General features: G+C 31.8%; 1 protein-coding gene across 1 annotated transcript; it reads right to left on the minus strand.

Annotated features, from left to right (window-relative positions):
• Positions 1-8,686: 8,686 nt before the first annotated feature.
• Positions 8,687-20,458, minus strand: LOC145284537 (uncharacterized). The gene has a single exon (XM_080133435.1). The coding sequence runs from the start codon at positions 20,403-20,405 to the stop codon at positions 17,790-17,792; it is 2,616 nt and encodes an 871-aa protein (XP_079989561.1). The 5' UTR covers positions 20,406-20,458; the 3' UTR covers positions 8,687-17,789.
• Positions 20,459-21,496: the final 1,038 nt, after the last annotated feature.

Raw genomic sequence — 21,496 nt, forward strand, 5'->3', positions numbered from 1 at the left:
TTGCAGAATTTGATCTGGATCCTCGGGAGTTTCTGTCAATCATTCATGGTTTGGACTTGACCAACAATCAGAGGATGAAGCCGAACGTAGCAAAAATGTTGAAACGCTAAATGTTTTTTTTTTTGTTTTTTTTTACAAAAATGTGAGTTAGTAATTAATATTTGGGTGATGGTGGGGGGAGGGGGTTACTATACACATATTCGAAAAGGTGGTCCAAAAACAAATAAATGAAAGCAAAGGTAAGCTACGTTTCTACCTAATTGGATAATTGTTTAGTGTTTTTATGTAATGTAAAATGTTTAATCGGCTCAAAAAACAGAAATTGTAGCGGAGTCTGTTGAATACGTTAAGTTTGGGAAAGTAAGTTGAAAACTAAAAACTATACAAAACAGTATCTGAAACTCACCGAATATATGTTACCATGACATAGGCTGGCATAATCGGTGGGTTTCTGACAGTATTTTGTATAGTTTTTTTTAGTTTTAACTCACTTTCTCTAACTTAAAGTAATCAACAGTGTCCACCACCATTTGTAATTTTCAAATACCCCGATAAACACTGTTTTTCGAGCCGACTAAACGTTACATTAAATGAAAAGGGTTTGTATTACTAAACACAGATACAAAGAAGTTGTCAAAAAATAAATGTTATCAAAGGCAAGAAAAGTAAATGTTCTACCTAACTGGATAAGATTTTAGAGTTTTTATGCAATGTATAATCGGCTCAAAAACATTCAATGTTTATCGGTATATCTGAAAAATACAAATAGCGGCAGACTGTATCGAACACATAAAGTTTGGGGAAATTTTGGGAAAATGAGTTTAAACTAAAAAACTATACAAAATACTGTTAGGAACTCACTCAATATATGTACCCATGACGTAGCCTGGCATATAATCGGTAGTTGTACAACTAAACGGCAAATCTGCTCCAAAAAATCCGGTATTATTTTACTTTAAGGCCCGTTTCACGTTCATATATAACGAAATATTTTATTGTAGATTGTGTGCTAAGAACGAATCTGCAAACCGTTTCCGTAGCAAAAAGAAAGTTTTCATGATATTCATGAAATTACTTTTCCGAAAAGTGTGTGATCACTTTTCAATCTAAATTTAACTTAGAATGAGCACCCACTTTCTGGCCACCTGATAGAGGGGCATGTTCCTGTGTTTCTTGGCTAAAAAGTTTTTTGTTTGATTTCTTTTGCATGGTAATAACCCCTGACCTCTGGGACTATTTTCCATTTCACAGCCGTAGCCTTCGTTTACGCTCTGCGTGAGTATAAACGAAAGCTGTTTAGTGAATAGACATGGGAAAAATCCCCCCTCTCAGGTGGCTAGAAAGTGGGTGCTCATTTTAAGTTAAATTTACATGGAAAAGTGATCGCCACTTTGAAGAAAAAGTAATTTCTTCATATCATAAAAACTATTTTTTGCGACGGAAACGGTTTGCAGATTCGTTTTTAGCACACCAAAATCTACAAAAAAAAAAAATTGTTATTTACGAACGTGAGACGCACGGCCCTTAATGAAAATTATATCAAAAATCCGGGGGAAAATAGTTTTCAATAAAAACAGAAAATGAATTCGATAGAAAAAAATGGATGCTATTTTTTTTTTCCTTTTTTCTGTGTGTTTCTTGGCTAAAAAGTTTTTTGTTTGATATCTTTTGCATGGTATTAATCCCTGAACTCTGGGACTATTTTCCATTTCACATACGTAGCCTTTGTTTATGCTATGCGTGAGCATAAACGAAAACTGTTAAATATGCATTCGCGTACCAAACTGCCTTATCAAAAAACCTTTAAGCCAATAAACACGAAAATAAATGCCCCTTCCTCAGATGGCTAGGAAGTGGGTGCTCATTTTAAGTTAAATTTACATGGAAAAGTGATCACCCACTTTTCGAAAAAAAAATTCTTCAGATCATGAAAACTATTTTGATACTCCTTGGGCGTTGAGTTCCATGGCGACCCGCAGAATTATTTAATGGTCGTTCCCTTAGTACCCCCCTAGTCAACGCTAACGCATGAGCACGTAACATTTTTTATTTGTTTACTTACATGGTGGAGTTTCTATACTGATAGGGTTTTTGAAATTTTTTCACTGGATTATTATTGATTGAACACTAACCAGATTATGAAAAAAAATTGAAAAAAAAAATCATTTCAACATTTGAAAGGGGTACTCACTTTTTAGTTACCATGTTCTGCTAAATCGGTCACTCATTTTTTTTTCTAAATACGGAAGTATTTTCGGGAGATATAAAATGGTCGCATGTTGACGAAGCAATGTATCGGGAGGCGTACGAGATGAAAAATTATTGGTAAATTTTTAGATTAGGTCCACCTCCTCAATTTTCTTTTAAATGACAACTTGAAATGGTTTTCGACTTTGCTGAATACGAAAATCGCATTGAAATTTTGCAGAAATAAGTAGTTATCAAGATATAAAAAGTTGTATTATGCATTGTAATCTTTGGCGGCCATCTTTTTTTTTACGTGCGTGTATTTGTTTATGGCGCGTGTGCACGTAAAACGATGGCCGCCGAAGAATACAATGCATAATACAACTATTTATTTCCGCAAAATTTCAATGCGATTTGCGTGTTCAGCATACTCGGAAACCTATAAATGTCGTCATTGAAAGGAAAATTGTGGAGGTTGACCTAATCTAAAAAAAATACCAAATTATTAAACATTTCTCCAGCACGTTAGTGAAATTTATAATACTTTTAAAAAAAAATAAAAAATAAAGTTTTGAAAAAAAAAAAAAAAAAAAAAACTCACCTTTCATAAAAACAATAAAAAAAACACCCACAAACTGACTTTTAACTAAATAAGTTAAAAAAACATGTTTTTTTTAAACTCGAAACTTTATTTTCATAAAAACAATAAAAAATGTCATGTTCAATCTATTTTTTTCTCTTTGAGAAACAAATATATTTCTGACTTACAAATGCGGTAGAGGCACATATTATTTTTACTTTCTATGGTTTTGATATACCGCGTTTTTATTGCTTTACAAAATGGGTGACTGATTTATCAGAACGTTGTAACTAAAAAGTAAGCACCACTTTCAAATGTCGAAATAATGATTATAGAAATTAAGCATGGGAGTGATGGTTGTACAACGTCGCCTTTCGCACTTTTACAAACATTATTCACGTTAACTCTTTTCATAAATAATTTTTAAAAAAAAGTAACTAAACCATTTATTGATAATTTGTCACGTGTACAAACATTTATTTATTTACGTAGGCTTAACTCTTTTCATGAATAAGAAAAGTTTTACTCTTTAAGAATAATAAAAGGAAAACGTTACTTAACATTTATAAAAGGACTTACTTCTTTTCATGAAGGCCAGAGGAATAGTTGGCCGAAAAGTCGTGAAACAACTAATAAAGATAAGAATAATAGTCCGCAATAAATAAAAATGGTGCTAATGCAGAGAGCGATCCGCGCTATTTTTTAAATCATATTTCCACATTTAAATAACGTTTTACGATATGTTTTTTTATTCAATTGTAAGGTTAAAGTACAGAATAGGTACAAAACATCCTCCTCTCCCCATGTTAAGAATGACTTTTTAAATAACATTATTTCAGCACGGATCACTCTCTGCATCAATATCATAAAAATTAATACAAATAATACTTATCTCAATAAGTGAAAGGCTAATTTCTACCGGAAATTAAATGGCGATAATCTCGCAGTTACGAAAAATATTTTTTATTTAATTTAATATTTTTTATAATTCGCAATGTTAAATTATTTTAATAACATAAAAACATTCCTTGACTTTAAAAATAGAATTTCTGAAAATTTCAATTAAATTGGTAACGTAGAAATATGGTTTTATTCGCTTTTAACGAACCAAAATTACATATATATATATATATATATATATATATATATATATATATATATATAGGAGTAAACAGTTTATAAAACATATTAAAAACACTTTAAAAAAAGAGTTAAAAACATATTTAATCTGAAAAGGAAACACTTGATAAGTGGATAGTCCTTAATCCGCGGAATTTCGAAGAAATACTTTCCTTTTCATCAGAGGGTAGGAATTAGCAAAATGCGGGATCGGATTTTGCATACAAAAGTATTTGATGAAACAACAAGTAAGCCAAATGGAGCAGAGGGTATATGGTGAAGAAAAAAATATATATATATAATAAAATAGCGTGTCGAAAAACTGTGCCAAAATACTCAACTCTCCAGAAAGTGTCTGCCCCATCTTTTTGGTTCGAAAAAAAATCTTTTTGATTCGAGTGGTCGTGTCTGAGAAATCTCACGTAACTGGCGTCAGTTAAGACCTACCCGGGAAAGATTTTGATGTGTGTGTGTTTTTCGTATTCTTTTCCGCTAAATTATTTCATGCCAAATTTGGTTCAATTATATGTAGTTGTTTTGGGGGAAATAAAAATGTCGACAGAATACCGTTATTAAATTTATCGTGCAATAATAAATGACAAAACCGGACATATTCGGAAATTGCCAAAACTTACAAATTACAGATAATTTACGGATAATAGGCAAGAAGATGTTTGTAGAAAAGCAACTGTCGAAGCATGAATAAAGATTATTACAGTTGTTGGGCTGAATAAAATCGCAGCTGGCTTCTACGAAAACAAGATTGTCTCAATGTGCTTCCGCATCAAATGAGAACAGAAAGCTGATAATTTGACTTGTATTCGAACTAGCTGAAGTACTCGTTTATGCAGGGTTTCTCAGGTTTACTCGTGGTTTATAGCGGAAATTAGAAATTAAATACATCTATTACATATTTTCCTGTAGATTTTTATTAAAGGAAAACTATTCAGTTTACTATGACGATTGATGTTAATTATGAAAGAAATTGAACAATGAGAAAAAAAATCTAGTTTAGCATTCAAGCCCACAACGATATAAAATATAAAAAATAAAGGCGAACGTTTTTTTGTTTGTTTATTTTTATTTGTCCCCCGACAAGAGGAGAGTGGCCCTGTAAATTCCCACTTGTTCGTTCGTCAGTCCGCACTTTTTTCAATAACTACGCCTTGGAATTTTTGGAAATTTTGCAGAAACATTAAACATGATATGAGTAAAAAAGTAACAGAACGGATTTCCCGGGAAAACTCCGGTTGCTCCCCTAGGGGCGCCTTTCGGATTAAAATTGATGAAATGGACACTTTTGAGCTCATTAAAAGAAAAATGATGCCTTGGATTTTTATAAAATTTCTGAAAAGTTGTAATATTTCTATATAATTTTGTTTGTCTATACTTCCCGATAGCTCTTGAGTGTGCCCCAGGGTCTCTTTTAGGGCTGATAAAAATCTTCCATTTTTGGGACTTTTTTTTTTTTACGATATTAGTCCAAATTTTTCTGTGTATATCTATTTAGCAGTTTTGCATGGTGCTGAACTCAACTTTATACATGTTAAGACATTGGGGACTTTTGCAGCAAAATAGGAGGGACAAATGATGAACTTAGTCATTTCTTTTCTGCATAGTGCAGAACTGAAACTTACATATGTTAAGACCTATAACTGCACCGTTTGTTCATTTCACCAGGATTTGACGATCCCTGGGGACTTTAGGGGCTAAATGGGGGGGGGATAATGCTGAACTTGGTCATTTTTATGCCTTGTTCACTGTGCATTCATGAGGGACCATGCATTCTTCACTTGTGTTCTTTATAGGGCTATCTATCCGGCGAAATCATTTTGTCTTTAATTTATTTAGTTTCTTTCAGGTAAGTAGGTATCTATAACAACTTAAGGATGAACCCACTACCTTGCACAGTGCCAGTTCAACCTTGGGCAAAGTGTAGCAGCTTCCTCTAATATTATGGAGAGTTATAGTTAGTGTTAGGACAACATGATATTCTCTTTGTTTTTACTCCCAAGTATATATCCGACACAATCAGCGTTAATCTACCGAGTACTACATCACTCTATATAAAAATATAAGATATAAACAAATATATACTAGAGTATTAAAACAATGACAAGAATATGTTGTCCTCACTCTAGTTATCATACGTGGCGTAGATGCAGTTCATCAGCCGTGTTGAAGGAAACACATCTAGGAAGCGGGGGGGGGCTTGGTTGAAAGTATTTCGGTAATGGTGTCACTAATAAAATACGCGTTTTTAATTTAACATGAACCAGCACAGAAGTCATGAAAGACTCAGAAAACTGTCATGAGAATGCTAGTGTCGTTGCCCAATTTACTCTAATCGTAGGAAGCGAAACATAAGTTTGAAGTAGGATTAAATATGTAGAAATATTCTATAAAATGACTTCTATGACATGATTTGATTGTCTGAAATGAACAATGAAGCAGACAGAGTAGGTACTTAGCAAATATGCTCAACTATAGTTAACAAAAACATGAATGCCTTTCCTTCAGAGAGAACAATAGATATGACTTTATTTTGGGCGCCAATATATATATATATATATATATATATATATATATATATATATGTGTGTGTTCCTTCCTCATAGGCTCATTCGTTTCGGGACCTATCTTTTGTAAATTTCAAAAGGGGTGATGTATATGCATGGCAGTGTTCTTTGATATGTCTTATACAGAAATGTATCCGATAAGTATCGCAAATTGAAAAAAATGGCCTTCTCCGCTTATAGTTAAAAAATAATTTTACAGGGAATATTTTACGTTACACCGGCCAAATAAAATAATTCGCAGAAAATCCAGGGAGATTCAATTGTATTATCGTCATATTTTAAAAAAAAAAAAAGGACAATCGTCCTGGACATATAGCTCAGTTTTAGCGTATATACCACAGACCGAATGGTTCCCTGTTCAAGCCTGGGTGTACCTCACCAATTTATTCTGATTTTTTTTCTTTATAATGAGTTTAATTTACGATAACAGAAGTACAATTAAAAACTGCCGAAAAATCATTTCTTCGTTTTCATATTTCAAAACTAAACATTTGTCAGAAATTACCTTTTTTAGGCATTCATCGTCAAACCCAGATATCAGCTGACGTGATATTGTAAACAAACACATATGGAATTTGATGAACGACATTATCATCATTATTTTTAATTTATTTTTATATAATATTTTGCGAATTAATCCACCGGCCAGATTATTCCTCGTAATATAAAATATTCAACAGGGGATTGATTCAATAATACATACGCAATCTGCGTAAATTAATATATAATGTTTAAACGTATTGTATAACCAAACACCGCCAGGTGTCTGTATATTTTATAATATACATATTTATATAATGTCTCAAATATACATATTCAATGTGTGCAATATATGCGTACTTATATATAATATACGTAATTACTATCGTGTGAAAATTACCAGAAAATCTACACAAATCTAAAAACGAGCCATACATGTCCGTAGATTACTGTTTTATGAGTAAAATAATAAAGAAAAATATTTGTTTACGTCCAAAAAAATATTGGCGATTTTCTCAGAAAAAAAAATCCTCAAGGTTGAAGATGTTTATTCACCGTATTATCGTTTAGAATCAATAAAAACATCTACGTAAGTTTAAAAGCGATAAAAATAACACTTAATATTAATTTAGGGCATCGTTGCATAACGGTTAACGCACTGGACCAAAATACACATTTCCTCAGGTTAGATTCCTTTATACAGTCAAGCTACGATGACGAGTGATAAGATCTCGAAACATGCATGTCCGTAGATTAATGTTTTATAAGTAAAACTCTAAATAATTATTACATATATATATATATATATATATATATATATATATATATATATATATATATTTGTAGGGAGACCCGGGATTGAATGATGATCAACGAATATTTCACACTCCTATATATATATATATATATATATATATATATATATATATATATATATATAATTATTATATTTTTTTTGTCATCGAAATCTGTAAAATCGCACAGGAGGAAGTTTTCCATGCCCCTGTGCAGTAACTTAGCCCAAAATGTTATTCTACATTGCACTCTGGAGAACGTATTGTTTCTTTTATAAAATTATTTTATATAAACTTATTTCCAGTTAACGAAAAAGAATTAAGCTATTTACTTGCGGGGTTTGAACCTGCAGACAACGTCATGCAAAAACACAAAACAAAATAAAACAAAGAAATACGTTATCAACTTACCCACAGTAGAATTTTTACGGCCCGTTGTGCCATCATTGTTGCTTAGCGACGACATGGAAAAGATGGCTTTACCGATAAGTTAAAACTACGGTTTCAACTATCGGGACTATTCTGTGAAAAAACTAAAATATCACTCCCGGACTTGTACACTAAAGTTCTGTAAATTTTACAGAAAATCTGTTCAGTTGTTTCGGAGTCTATAAGGAACAAACTCACTCACACACAGACACAGTTGGCTTTATATAATTGTAGATATAATATACATAGACAGGAAACAAATGTTCGTGAAACATAAGTTTTTATTTAACAAAAATATAAAATGCTGGAAAATTTTAAAAATTAATAAAGAAAATTCTTATTTAAACTATATTACCTTCAAGATGTGTATGTGCGTGCGTGTCAGTATATATGATAATTCGAAGACTTATGTTATCAAGATTGCGATTTTCGGCTTTAACCGATAAAAAGTGGGTTTTGTAAACAGAATCACCCAATCAATTTCATGTATCAATTTAAAAAAAAAAGTCATCGTTGATGAAAAATTTGACAAACACGTTGTATACAAAAATAGAATTTTATTTGTAAAAGTACAAACTCATAACAATAACAAATTCATAATAAACATAGGCAAACATTTTCAACTCGGATAATAGTAAGCTATAAGTAAAATATATTATATACAGATATTTATTATAAAAAAAACGATAACTAATTCAATATTTTAAAATGAATATGAAATATTAGTTTACATTTAAATTTTATTTTTTATTTTAGTATTTCGAAGGACTTTGTTGAGATGTACTTCAAATACAATATTTAAATGTTCCAGCTTAATTAAATGTTAATTTTTAGCCATAAAAATAGAAATAAAGGAATACTTAGATACTATTTTCATGTAGTTATTTCAAACAAAGCCTTCAATTCATGTAAATTTTAAATTCCCAATTAATTCTTGCAAACGTTTTCCCTGCGTCTGGGTTTGAAATTCCATATATATTCCATAAGAATAGATAGCGACTATTGATTTATAATGTTGCAGAGCAAAACCTTTAAATCTTTCGAATCGCGATGTATACTTTGGACTATTAAGACTGCTATTTTATCTGCTTTTTATTCTGACAATTATTGATTTTTATCGAAATCACTCCAGACAAGGTATAAAGCTACTTAATATAAGAAGTTAAACAAAAGGTCAAAAGCTAGCTAACAATAAGTATTAGATGGATACATTCTGACCTTAAAAAAACGTCAATTCTTTCCCCCTTGTAAGAAACATTGCTCATAGAATGTGAGGATTACAGGACAAAATAAGGAAAGCAAGAGCTACGAAGATGGGCAAAGTAAACTCAATGTCTACTTTCGAATCTATATAAATAAGACTTTACTAAGTCTATTAGTATTTGTCATCTTGTAAATCCTTACTGACTTTCAAAAGATTAAAATTTTTGTTGGAATCGAAATTTGGACCAGATTATAGAAACCCACTTCTTTTCCTTCGCTGCGCATCTTTACCCGCCTCCCTCTTTATCCGTCTTTCTTCTTACACATTCTCCTATTCCATCCGCATACGGCTTTCAATACACTCATATATTCCTCCTCCTCTTTTTGCTTTATATCTCATCTAATTACCATACACGCTCAGATGTATATAAGGTTATTTTATTTTGTCCACAAATATGCACTCCAAATGATAAAGGCCGTTTGAAGCGACCGAAATATATTATCTCTACTTTAATGAGGTTTTCGTGTTTTTATTTTTACTTGCCTGTTGTATGCTTATCAACTATTCAATACACTCATCTGTGAGGTAACACACGTTTTAAAACTGTATTATTTTTATAGATTATGCCATTTAAATATTGTAATAAACATATGTATCATAATGATCCTTTGGGGTTTTTTTTTTTTAAGATAAAAGCAAAACATAGTATTAGTTCTTTATAGTACTTCAACTTTTCCGTCCTTACCTGATGCAGATAGGTTCTAGACTGGAGCATATTTTTATTTCGTCCTGACCCAGAGTATCCTTTTTTTTCTTTTTTTAGAAAGCTCGATATTCCCACATTAAGAACAGATCTGTGTTTTTGTGGGGAGGAAAGTAATAAGCACTTTTTTCTAACAATCTGGTCCAAATACGTAGAACATCTACATAGTACTGTAAAAACCTATTATTTCTGTGTTTCCCTATTAGAGTTTTAACACTATTCATGGTTGGACTAAGTTAGACCGGCTTTGTATATGTTTTTACAATAACAAAAAAAAATATCAACCATATGCTTTTTTTTGTTTTTGTTTTGTTTTAAAGAAGCGTTTCTATATGGCTTAGTATGAAATTTAGCTGACAACCCGTTATCGCATTTTCACTTATGCGTATCGCCCTTTTTCTGTCTCCATATTTTTCAAACTCTATTTCTTCTAAAACTAAAGGTCGCAGGGGGCCTCAAATGATTGGACTTTTTTTATGGATCGTTCTTTCTTTGGTCATTAGCCAGATAAAATAGTTTTAAAGGGGGTCAGAAATGTGCCAAAATTGAAAAATCGTTATACCTTTTGTATATTCATCTTAGTTTATTTGTAAGTTTTAATTTTTATTCGGTCCTGGATATGACCTAAAACTATATCCGATGTTGATACCCCACCTTGCGGGCCTTGGGGAGTGGGGAGCCACCCTTTAATTGCCAGTGTTCCCAGGTCCACTCTGATTCGGAGTGGTAGTACCGGTTAGGATCCCAACTATGGGTTAAATAGAATCTGACTTTAAAAATATATACTCCATTAAAAATCGTCCCTCAAAATAACTAGATTCGGCATTAAATAACCTGAAAAATGTTGATATGCCGTAAAACAAAAAACAACGAACCTAATTTTTATTCAGTTCATATGCGTGTCACGTTGGTACAGTTGTTTTGAATGCTACAGTTTTGCTTTCGGTTTAGATTTTAGCTGATGGCTCTCGAATCTCGACTCTATAATAATATATACAAAGTCTGAACAAATATTATATTTAAGCGTATTTTAAAGCGGGGCAAACTTGGGCGCTAGTATATTTACATATTACTTCATTAGATTGTTTTGTTTTTTTTTATATCCTAAGTAGGAAAATTCATGCCTGAGTTAAGTTTTGATCTTAAACTAACGTGGGGGGGGCGCTCAGCTTTTGCCAGACGTAAAATACGCTTCACTATATTTGAATTTGTCCAGATTTCGTATATATTATTATAGTCGTGATTTCAAAAATAAAATAAAAAATATTTGGATGCGAGAATCGAAACCGAAAGCAAAACTGTAGAATTCAAAGCTGGTAACGTTACCACTGTACCAACGTGACGCGTATGAACTGATTAAAATAAAAAATAAAATAAACTAGGATGAATGTACAAAACTTATAACAATTATTTCAATTTTGACCCATTTTTGTCTCCTAAAAATCTATTTAAACCAGTTAAAAATCTATAAATGAACGGTTCATAAAAAATTCAATCATTTGTGGCTCCTATCCATGCTCTGCGACTTTTAGTCTTGAAAGAGATAGTTTGAAAATATAGGGACAAAGACATATATATATATATACTAGACCACCCGTGACCCGTTGGGTCAGTACGTTATATTAGCTATGGAATTCATGTATGAGCGTGACACTTGTGGCATAAAGAAAATAGTTTTTTTTTTACATAACAGAAGCATTTCTATGAAAGTATATTAAAATGAAAAAAGAATATAGATAGATTTCTATGAGTCGTTCTGTTTATTATAATTGTTATTTTTTTTAAATTACAGTTACTGAATTATAAGTGGTTGGTCATACTTATAGGTAAATATGCACTGAACAGGTATCATAATCCTTATTATAGTTAAATTCAAATTTTGATATATCATCTTTTAAATGAAATTGTTAGTTGAAAGTACAGAATAATAAAAAAAACACTCTCCACATGTTAATAATGGCTTTTTAAATAGAAAATGAAAATAAAATGTAACTTTTTCATTTAATTTAAGCAAACATTCAGTACCCATTGTGTAAAGGAAAACACTATTTAATGTAATAGAAATGTGTGCATTTACCGATTCAGCTTTCCGTTTGGAAATGTAAGCAGACGACTTTAAAAAACATGGGAAGAAGAAAAAGAAATTTTTTTGTAATAACGCCCTCTAGTAAAAAGGTCTGCATTAGTTAAGGGGGATAACTCTATCCAGTTTTACATCGCTGCCTTTTTCTCTCTCTCTCACACATACACGTAACTATTTCTCGCGTACGTAACGAAAACAGAGGGAGTAGGAGTGTTGAAATCTATTAGAGGGAAAGTGAGAGGTGTTTTCTTTCCATAAATTGTATAGGGTAATATTTCATATTATCAATAGATTCATAGATAAATAGATTTTATAATATATATTATAATTATCTATGAATCTATGTATTATTTGTATATATAAATAACTATTTGATCAAATTAAATTAAATTGTTTGTATTAAAAGCGATATAAAAATTCCGGAATTGGAATAACGGATTGCAGACGTTGCTATTAACGCATGCGCAACCGGATGTTGAAAACCGGAAATCTGATTGCAAACATACAAGATCCATAGACTTTTAGTATTATATAGATATATATATATAACATTTTATATATTAGATAAATTAATTTTTTAAAAAAGTAAATTGATTATGCTAAACACCAGTGGCGTTTTATGACTTCAATTATTTGGTAGCGTTTAAAGAAATACAGCGAATCAAACAAATTCAACATACAAAAACATTCAATATTTTTATGCAAAGATTTTGAAATAGAGGCCGCACCATATTTTTGTTATTTGAAAATATCTGTATTCCGAACAATGTAGAGCAGTTGAGATTATCACTTTTATAGTTGTAACATGTAAGAAAAGATTTTGAAAAGTGTATATTTATGCATTGAGGACAAAGGGTTAGGGAACAAAAAGAAAAATGTACAAAAATTATACAACAAATTAATTTTACTTAAGTAAAATCCTGGTACAAACACACGTTTATCATGCGAAAATATAATCTTCTATTAGTATTTTGTTTCATTTTCGATTTCTGAGCAATAATTGCAGTTTGGAATGACTAATTAAATAAAAAAAATTAATTTAACAGATTTGACACTACTTTTGTTATGAAGTAAAAAGGATTTTACATAAGTTAAAACACAATTTTTAAAAAACTTGTATTATTTGGCTTGAATCGACTACTGTTTACGCCTTGAATATTATTTACACAACGTTTCAGTCGATGTAATCCTCCGCCTACTTCAGGTGTATTAGTCGCCATGTTTAGTATTGGGAAAATGGTGAAATCTTTACTTCCGAGGTTTCGTATTTAAGTTCTAGTTCAACCTTTTGTTAAAAATTTAAAATAATTAAAATAAAAATTAGAATAAACCACTATGAGATATTATATCTAAATTATGTATAACAAAAAGGGTAGGCTAATATTTAGATTCATTAACCAATCATAAGTACTTAAAAACATAATTTACGAAAATAAGACAAGTGGTTAACCATATATTTTAAACCAGATTTTGGTCTCGTTAGTAACTATTCCTAAGTCCAATAAACGAGATGCGATTTTTATAAATTTTCATATTTTTTTATATATTCAATACCCCTTAACTGATAAAATAAAAAAGAGAAACACTTTTAATGAAAATTTTAAATTTAATATACACTAAATAAAAATTTAACGGGAGATAACTCAGAAATATCTAAATATTATTTCCCCTGAACATTTAAATTAGTAGACATATATCAAACTTATATATAACCACTTCGTGAGATATTAGCCCATTTTACTAAATAACTAGCAGGCCGTCCGGCATAGCCCGGTCGTAAAGTACGCTTAAATATATTCTAATTAATGCAGATTTCGTATTATATTATATTGGAGTAATACATAATAATGATTTAAAGTTTGCGCCACCAATAAGAATCGAAACCAAAACGTTTAGCTTACGATTTATGTTTTCATTTGACGTTAATGCCCGATTTACGTAGACATGTTTGCTACAAGACTAAAAATTAAAACATGAACCAAGTTACGTTACGTTACGATTTTCCCGGGCTAAAACCCGAATATAAAGTTTCGCATGCGTTCTAATCTATGTATTAAGTTTCATGTTTATAGACCTAACACTGACAGAGGAGTTTTATAGGCAATTTTTTTTAACAAATATATATGCATACATAAATATGTATATATACAAAGAGCTTTGTCTTTACTATAACCTTTTACGGAAATATTACGCAAGTATTTATCATGTAGAATATCTGCATGAATATAATTACATGTAATTGTATATTAAAGATGATCATCGCATAAGAAAACCGGGAAAAAAACTAATAGGGAATTAAAATGAATGTTTAAAAGAATATACAAATTAGCTAGATCTCTTGCGGATGAATGCAATTCCACGACCCATATGAAAAAAAAGTGTTTTTTTCTTTTTAAATAAATAGCAAAAGGGTTTTTAATATGAATATAAATACACAAAAAATTATAGCAGTATAGACTTTTTTATAACCTAATCTTTCTCCTAATGTGTAACTGGGGCTACCAGATCAGGCTACCTGAAGATATTGGCTTCCTTAAACGAAATGCACCTAACATTGATGCTTTTTGTTTTCCTACTTCCTTTTGCAAAACTTAATTATGTTCTTCAAAAACAATAACACATTTCCCCCTTTTCCCTTCTTCCCAATTCCCTTTTCTCTTTCTATCTCTCCAACTTTTTGGGTAGTTTCGTAATTTAAAATGTACCAAATATTTACCTCTCCCATTGCAAAACTCATGTTCTGTAGGGCAGGGAACAAAAACGACAAAATCCACTATAAAACAACCAAAGCAAACACTACAAACTAGCGCTTGAAAGCACAAAGAACTTAAAGAATAAAAACCTTCTACAAAATAACTGTATGCAACATGAATACTATTTAAAAAATAACTGGATTCAGCATTAAATAACCCGAAAAAGGTTGATATGCCGTAAAACAAAACATTAAGTTGTGTAAATAAAATTAGAATAAGTAAAAAATGATATTACTATATCTCAACATCACTAAGTGGCTCACATATAAAAATTGGTAAGCATAACTTAAATATTGAGGAAGTTAATAAAATTCAACATCCGTCAGCTTCTTTTGGGACACACTGTATTTTTATAAAGGTTAATGGCTCTAAAATATAATAAATAATTAAGACATATCTAGTCGTGGCTGAGGCAACGTGAATAATCTACCTCTGTGGATTAAATAAATCGTTTACTTCGAAATTTCGTATACATTTTAAAGTTGTGAGAATAGCACCCAATATGAAAATAGTAGTCTGAAGGCACTTCTGCATTACATGGACAGCGCTGTTTTTGTGCGTTTCCCCAAACTGTCGCCAGGTGGCGCTTCTCAGACAAAAAAATTATGATATAGAACATAGGTTAAGTTTGTTTTGATACTTGTTGAGAGGTCACCTCAACAAGTACCAAAACAAACTTAACCTATGTTCTCTCACAGTGATAATTTTACTTTAATTAAAACAATGTTTCGGAAAAAAGAATAAAAATAAATTCACTGCTACTGTAATTCGAAAAATGTTTCATTTAAATTGTCCGAAAAAAATTCAATGTTTTAATTCAAACCTTGTTTTTTAATTGTATTTTCTTACGCGTATATTTCAATAAATGTTTTTACACACACACACACACATATATATATATATATATTATATAATAACTGTTTTAGTTTTCAAATATTTTTGTGTTAAAAAAAATTTGTTTGTTTGCCGTGTTATTTACCCATGAAATTGGAGTTTCGCCTCTACCAATCGCGCCGCCCGTATAATGCACAATTGTTAGTTCGAAGAATAATCTAAAAAAAATTCAAACCTACTAGATCTTCATGCCGTACCTCCAGATTTTTACAATTCATTTTTAATCTCGTACTAGAAATGATTATGCATCAAATGCTTATATTATAATTATTGGCTTTAAAAGGTAACTGTTCATTATTATAATTTTTTTAGCGCGGTTTCAGTTATGTTTACGTTTTATATAATATAATTTCCCTGGCGTTAATATTTATCCTGGGCTTGGATTTGTTATTTACAATTTATATTTATTTACATTTTTTATGTTTAATTAATATATTAATTCAACACCAAAATTTCAGACTGAAAAATAAAAGTATTGAGATATTAGCTTTTTTTTTTTTCGATTGTGACGCGATATTTTTCTATATGTTATAAAATAATCCGCGCAGCTCGATGAGAACTGATCTGAAAATTGAGTTGGCAAATAAGTTTCCACCGCTTTCTTTTTTATATTATTTTTTTATAATTCCATCGTGTTTTTGAATTAAGAATTTTATTTTTACCGAGAATGCGATTACGAAATCATTTTGTATTTATTTATTTTTTCGGACTAATTTAAATTTAGCTTTTTAATCATTTAAATATAGATTTAGTTATGGAATCCTCCTTTTTACTCTTTGTAAGGAAAACACTTTTATTACAGTACTGAACGAGACCACGTGATGGGCAATGCCGAAAGCAAATACCAAGCGGACGATTAGCACTTAACAGAAAAATATAAGGAGAGTGTTTATTGCTTTTGAATAAATTTTAAATTATATTATTATTTTAGGCCCTGTCGGTGGGGCATTAGAATACGCCGACTGCCCCCCCCCTGCAGAGGGTAAAAGTCCCTCAATGGGAGTCCTGGATATGACCTTAAACTATATCCAGTGGTGAGGCCCCAACTTGCGGGCTTTGGGGAGTGTGGAGCCACCCTTTAATTAACATTGCTCCCAGGTCCACTCTGACCCGGAGTGGTAGTACCTGTTAGGGTCCCAACTATGGGTTAAATAGAAACCGACTTGAAAACAACAAAAATATTCTATTGAAAACAAATTCTTCAAAAATACTGGATTCGGCATTAAATAACCTGAAAAGGGTTGATATGCCGTAAAACAAAAACAACCAACCATATTATTATTTTAAGACGTTGCGCAAAGCTTATTTTCCCCTTTTCGAGACATTATGTTGATGAAAGCACTTATCAACCGGAACATGACACTTTCTATTTAGAAAGTCCCCCACACTCGCCGGTGTATTCTGAATATATTGCCCCACTGTTATGTTCCAGCCGGTTACTGTTGAATAAACAGTCACTTGAATATTTTAAAATGAGAAAACATTTAAACACGTTTTTACTTTGTGAAAAATTTCTAAACAAGAAATATGTTGATTTATTAATTGATATTTATGATTAAACCTTTTAAATTAAAAACGAAACGAAGGAAACCTAGTTGTCAACACAATAAAATAATAAACTCATTTATATTAAACTTAGAATTTAATTTTAATATCAATTTTTAGCTGCCATTTACGTTTCTAAATTATTTAAATTTTCCTTTTTACATAATATTAAATTTGGTACGAAATAGATATTAATAAAGATTTTTTTGAAAATCTGAAATAACATGTCATATACACCTGCATTATCTTTTCTTTTTAAAAAGCAATCAAAGTTGAAAAGTTTCGACAACACTAGTCCTTTCAGAAACATTCTTTCAAACTGTTTTTGTAATTTTCAAAAGCTACAAAAAATAAAAGCAAAGTTAGTATACTTCCGTTATCAACAATTCCCCGTTGCATCATTTGGCATTGTCCGCCTTCCTTTTTTTTCCTTTTGACGGAACCTTCGTAAAATAAAAAGGAAGGATCCGGTCGAAACCGCTAAAACGCCTGCCCAGGACGAGGCAGTTATGGCCGCAACCTGTAAAAAAAAGGGTACCTTTCTGTCTCTTTTCCTATTTGGATTATCTGTTGATTTTTCATTAATGTCATTAACATTCGACTTATTGTCTATTTCGATATCCACGTCATTTAACAGATCACCTCTTCCAAACGTCGATCTTTCATTAACGGTGGTCGGGAAATCTGTTCTATCAAACCTGTTTCCCCTTAGAGTCTCTTGTACGTTGTTGCTATGACTGATATGTTTTAACGGCGTTGATGTACCGGTGTTAGTTATAATCTCCTTGCTAGTATCAGAACGCGGTAAATTGCTCTTGTCTAGCCAAGCTTTCGTACTACTAATGTCGTTTGAAGTCGGCTGATGAGTGAGTCGATTTTCATATGCTGTAACTGAAACAATGACGCTGTCGCTTTCTCGTCTGTAATTACCGTCTTGAATTTCGTCGCGTTTCGTATTAATTCGCACAGTTGATGACTTCTGTGGTAGTTCAGCCAGTTGATTATTTTCCGTATTTATACGGACGTTACAGTCAGCACACGGTGTAGATGACCTCGCATCTTTTGGTTCTTCCCCTGGTGGAAATGACGAGGTATCAGTCTCTATCGCGTTGACGGTGGATGCGTACATGGATATTCCAATTTTCATGTTTATATCCGTTTGATCTTCCTCGATGTTTGCACTGAGACAGTTGGTATCTTTCTCTGGACCAGATACAGGATAGTTAGTTAGGTCGTCGGCGTAATCTAAATCAGAGATGATTTCTTCTTGTGAAACAAAAACTTGGTTTTGTACATTCAAGTCGGTGGTGAATGCTGAAGTAGCTGGTTGATTAGAAGAAGCAGTTATTGATTGAAAATAACCGTCAGGCAAAGAATAGATAGATGTACCTTGAATATTCTTAGGCGATCTGCAAGTAATTAAATCTTTCTGTGGAAATTTATCAGGCTCCTCCTTTATCCAATCGTGTAGCCATTCTAGATTGGCATCACAATGTAATGGATTGCCTGCCAATTTTATTTTTAAGGCATTCTGAAGATAGTGTTTAAATTTTGATGGTATGTATGTCAGATAAGCGTTCATTATATTCAAGACCTTTATACTTTCTTTTAAATATACAAGATTTTCCGGGGTGTTTATCATTTGGTATATAAGAGCCGGACTTCCTTGTAAATTCAGTTTTTCCAAATTAGGCAGTTCTTTCAATACGGCGGTATTAAAATACAGACGGTGTTGGATAAATGCAAGATGAAGTTCTCTGAGTTTCTTTAGTTTGATAAAAGGTCGAAATGCCAATTTATCTAGTGGACACGAGTTGAGAGAAAGCACTTCAAGCTCTCGTTGTTCTGACAAGTCATGTTCCGCTAAAGCTTTGAGAGGATTTCCATCCAGGTATAAGAATTTTAAACTTCTTAAGATGCGGAATGATTTTCGATTCAATGTTGTAAGTTTGTTATTTATTAACGACAGCGAAGTCAAATATGGAATTCGAGAAAAGGAAGTAAAAGATAAGGTAGAAATATTGTTCCGATCCATATAAACATATTGCAAAGTTTTAGGAAAGAATCCAGGAAAATTCGAAAGCGAATTATCGCTGAGATCCAGATGGGTGAGCCTGTTAAGATGCAGGAAGCTTCGCGTTTCTATCGTAGAGATTTTGTTATGATCAAGAATAAGATTCTCCAATCGACCGTAATTTTCCAAGGAAGCATTTCTGATAAGAGTTAATCTGTTACTACCGACATTTAAGTACATTAAAGATGAAGGCAGATTTGAAGGTATTTCGGCCAGCCGACATTGTGATAAATCTAAGATATTAAGGTTGGCATTATTTTCCGATGAACCCGTGATTTCACTGATAGGATTCCGCGTAAGGTCGAGAAGTGAAAGCTGTCTTAGATTGCCAAACACATTAAAATCCAATCTCTCCATTTTGTTATCCTTAAGATCCAGCTTCTCCAAACGCACTGTATCCAAAAATACATCATTAGAAATATCTGTAAGGTGATTATCCGATAATGTAAGATGACGTAGATGGCTTAGATTTTTAAAAAGTCCTTCGACGCTTGTCAGGGAGTTTTTCGAGAGGTCAAGGTTCATTAAATTTGGGATCAGGGAGAACGGTGATTTTTCAATCACCCGGAAGCAATTTCCGTGCAGATCAAGCGTTTTCAGATTCGTTTGCTTAAATTTCGCCGGTTTAACTTTCGTTATCTGGTTTTCGCGTATCGTCAGAAACTGTAGGTTTGGTAGTTTACTGAGTACCTGGAGATCAAGAACGCGGAGTTGGTTATTGTCCATGTTAAGGTACATTGTATCCCTTGGTAAGTCGTTTGGTATTTCAGTGAATGCTTTTTCATTGCAGTTAATACTGTTGTCTACACACCAACAGGGTGAAGGGCAGTGTGCGCCGAAGAGTCGTTGGGGGAACAGAACTACTATCAACAAGCTGGAGAGAACAGACACTTTAAAATCTTTGTATGGCTTGCGCTGCATTGTGTAAGTGTTTTACTGTCTCTCTGTAATTCAGTTCGGTTCCGTTTTTTGTTCTGGTCTTTTTCGGTCTGAAATTACCATATTTATGTAGCTAGGAACGAAACGACGGTCATACGAGAATGGCTTATTTTAATTGGATGAGTGGATGTGGGTGGGGATTTTACCGAAAGTGTCCGTTTTTCTCAGAAAAAAAAAGGATTACGCGCACATGTAAATAAATGTTTGCACGTATATACGCATATTTCTGACACACTTCTCGTATCCGGGTGTAATAGTGATAATATATTTAAGGACATGTTATCATAAAGAAATGGGATGTGGACGTATGTTAGAATATAAAAAGTATATTACTTGCATGTGCAACTAATATACATATGTGTGTGTGTGAACGTGCCATTCTCCTTCCTTCTCTATTTCTTTTTTCTTTATAGTGGAATATATATGATGCATGTCAATGGATTTGTTAATAGGAATGTTTAATGATAGGTGTTACCGGATTTTCTTTTAATACATACACACATACATACACACACATAATTTTCTACCTTCTCTTGTGAATTAACCATTTTATATCATCTGCCCCTTGCATTTGCAAAATATCTAAAATACATGTTATTCTTAATAATTAAAAAAAAACTTTAAAAACAGTTATAAGAACCAAATCCACATGTTGATGATACGTCATAAAACGCCTTCTTTATTTAGTAAACTATCTTTATGAACACACACACACACACATACATATATATATATATATATATATATATGTATGTGTACGTATTAGAAACTTGTGATTAATTTGCTGCGAAACTTATCAGGAGTTATGCTATTTGTATTTAGTAAATGTTAATTAAATCTAAAAAATAAAAATACCTAATGTCAAATTAACCTTTCTTTTCGCTATATATGCTTTTCTTTCCCTTTCTATCTCCGTATTCTCTTCAACAATAAATTTATCTTGTGACATTCCGTATTAATATTAAATTATTCAGATTTCCATTCCATAGTTATCACCCTTGACTGGTAATAAATAGAGATAAAGATTTATAAAATACTGAATGAAAAGGACTATATAAAATACAAAAGTGGAT

Source organism: Euprymna scolopes, chromosome 9, assembly GCF_053919585.1.
Source record: "Euprymna scolopes isolate OS-2025 chromosome 9, ASM5391958v1, whole genome shotgun sequence".
Lineage (NCBI taxonomy): Eukaryota > Metazoa > Mollusca > Cephalopoda > Sepiida > Sepiolidae > Euprymna > Euprymna scolopes.

Excerpts from the sequence above, each read along its gene's own strand:
- LOC145284537 (XM_080133435.1), bottom strand. The coding sequence starts at position 20,405 with ATGCAGCGCAAGCCATACAAAGATTTTAAAGTGTCTGTTCTCTCCAGC.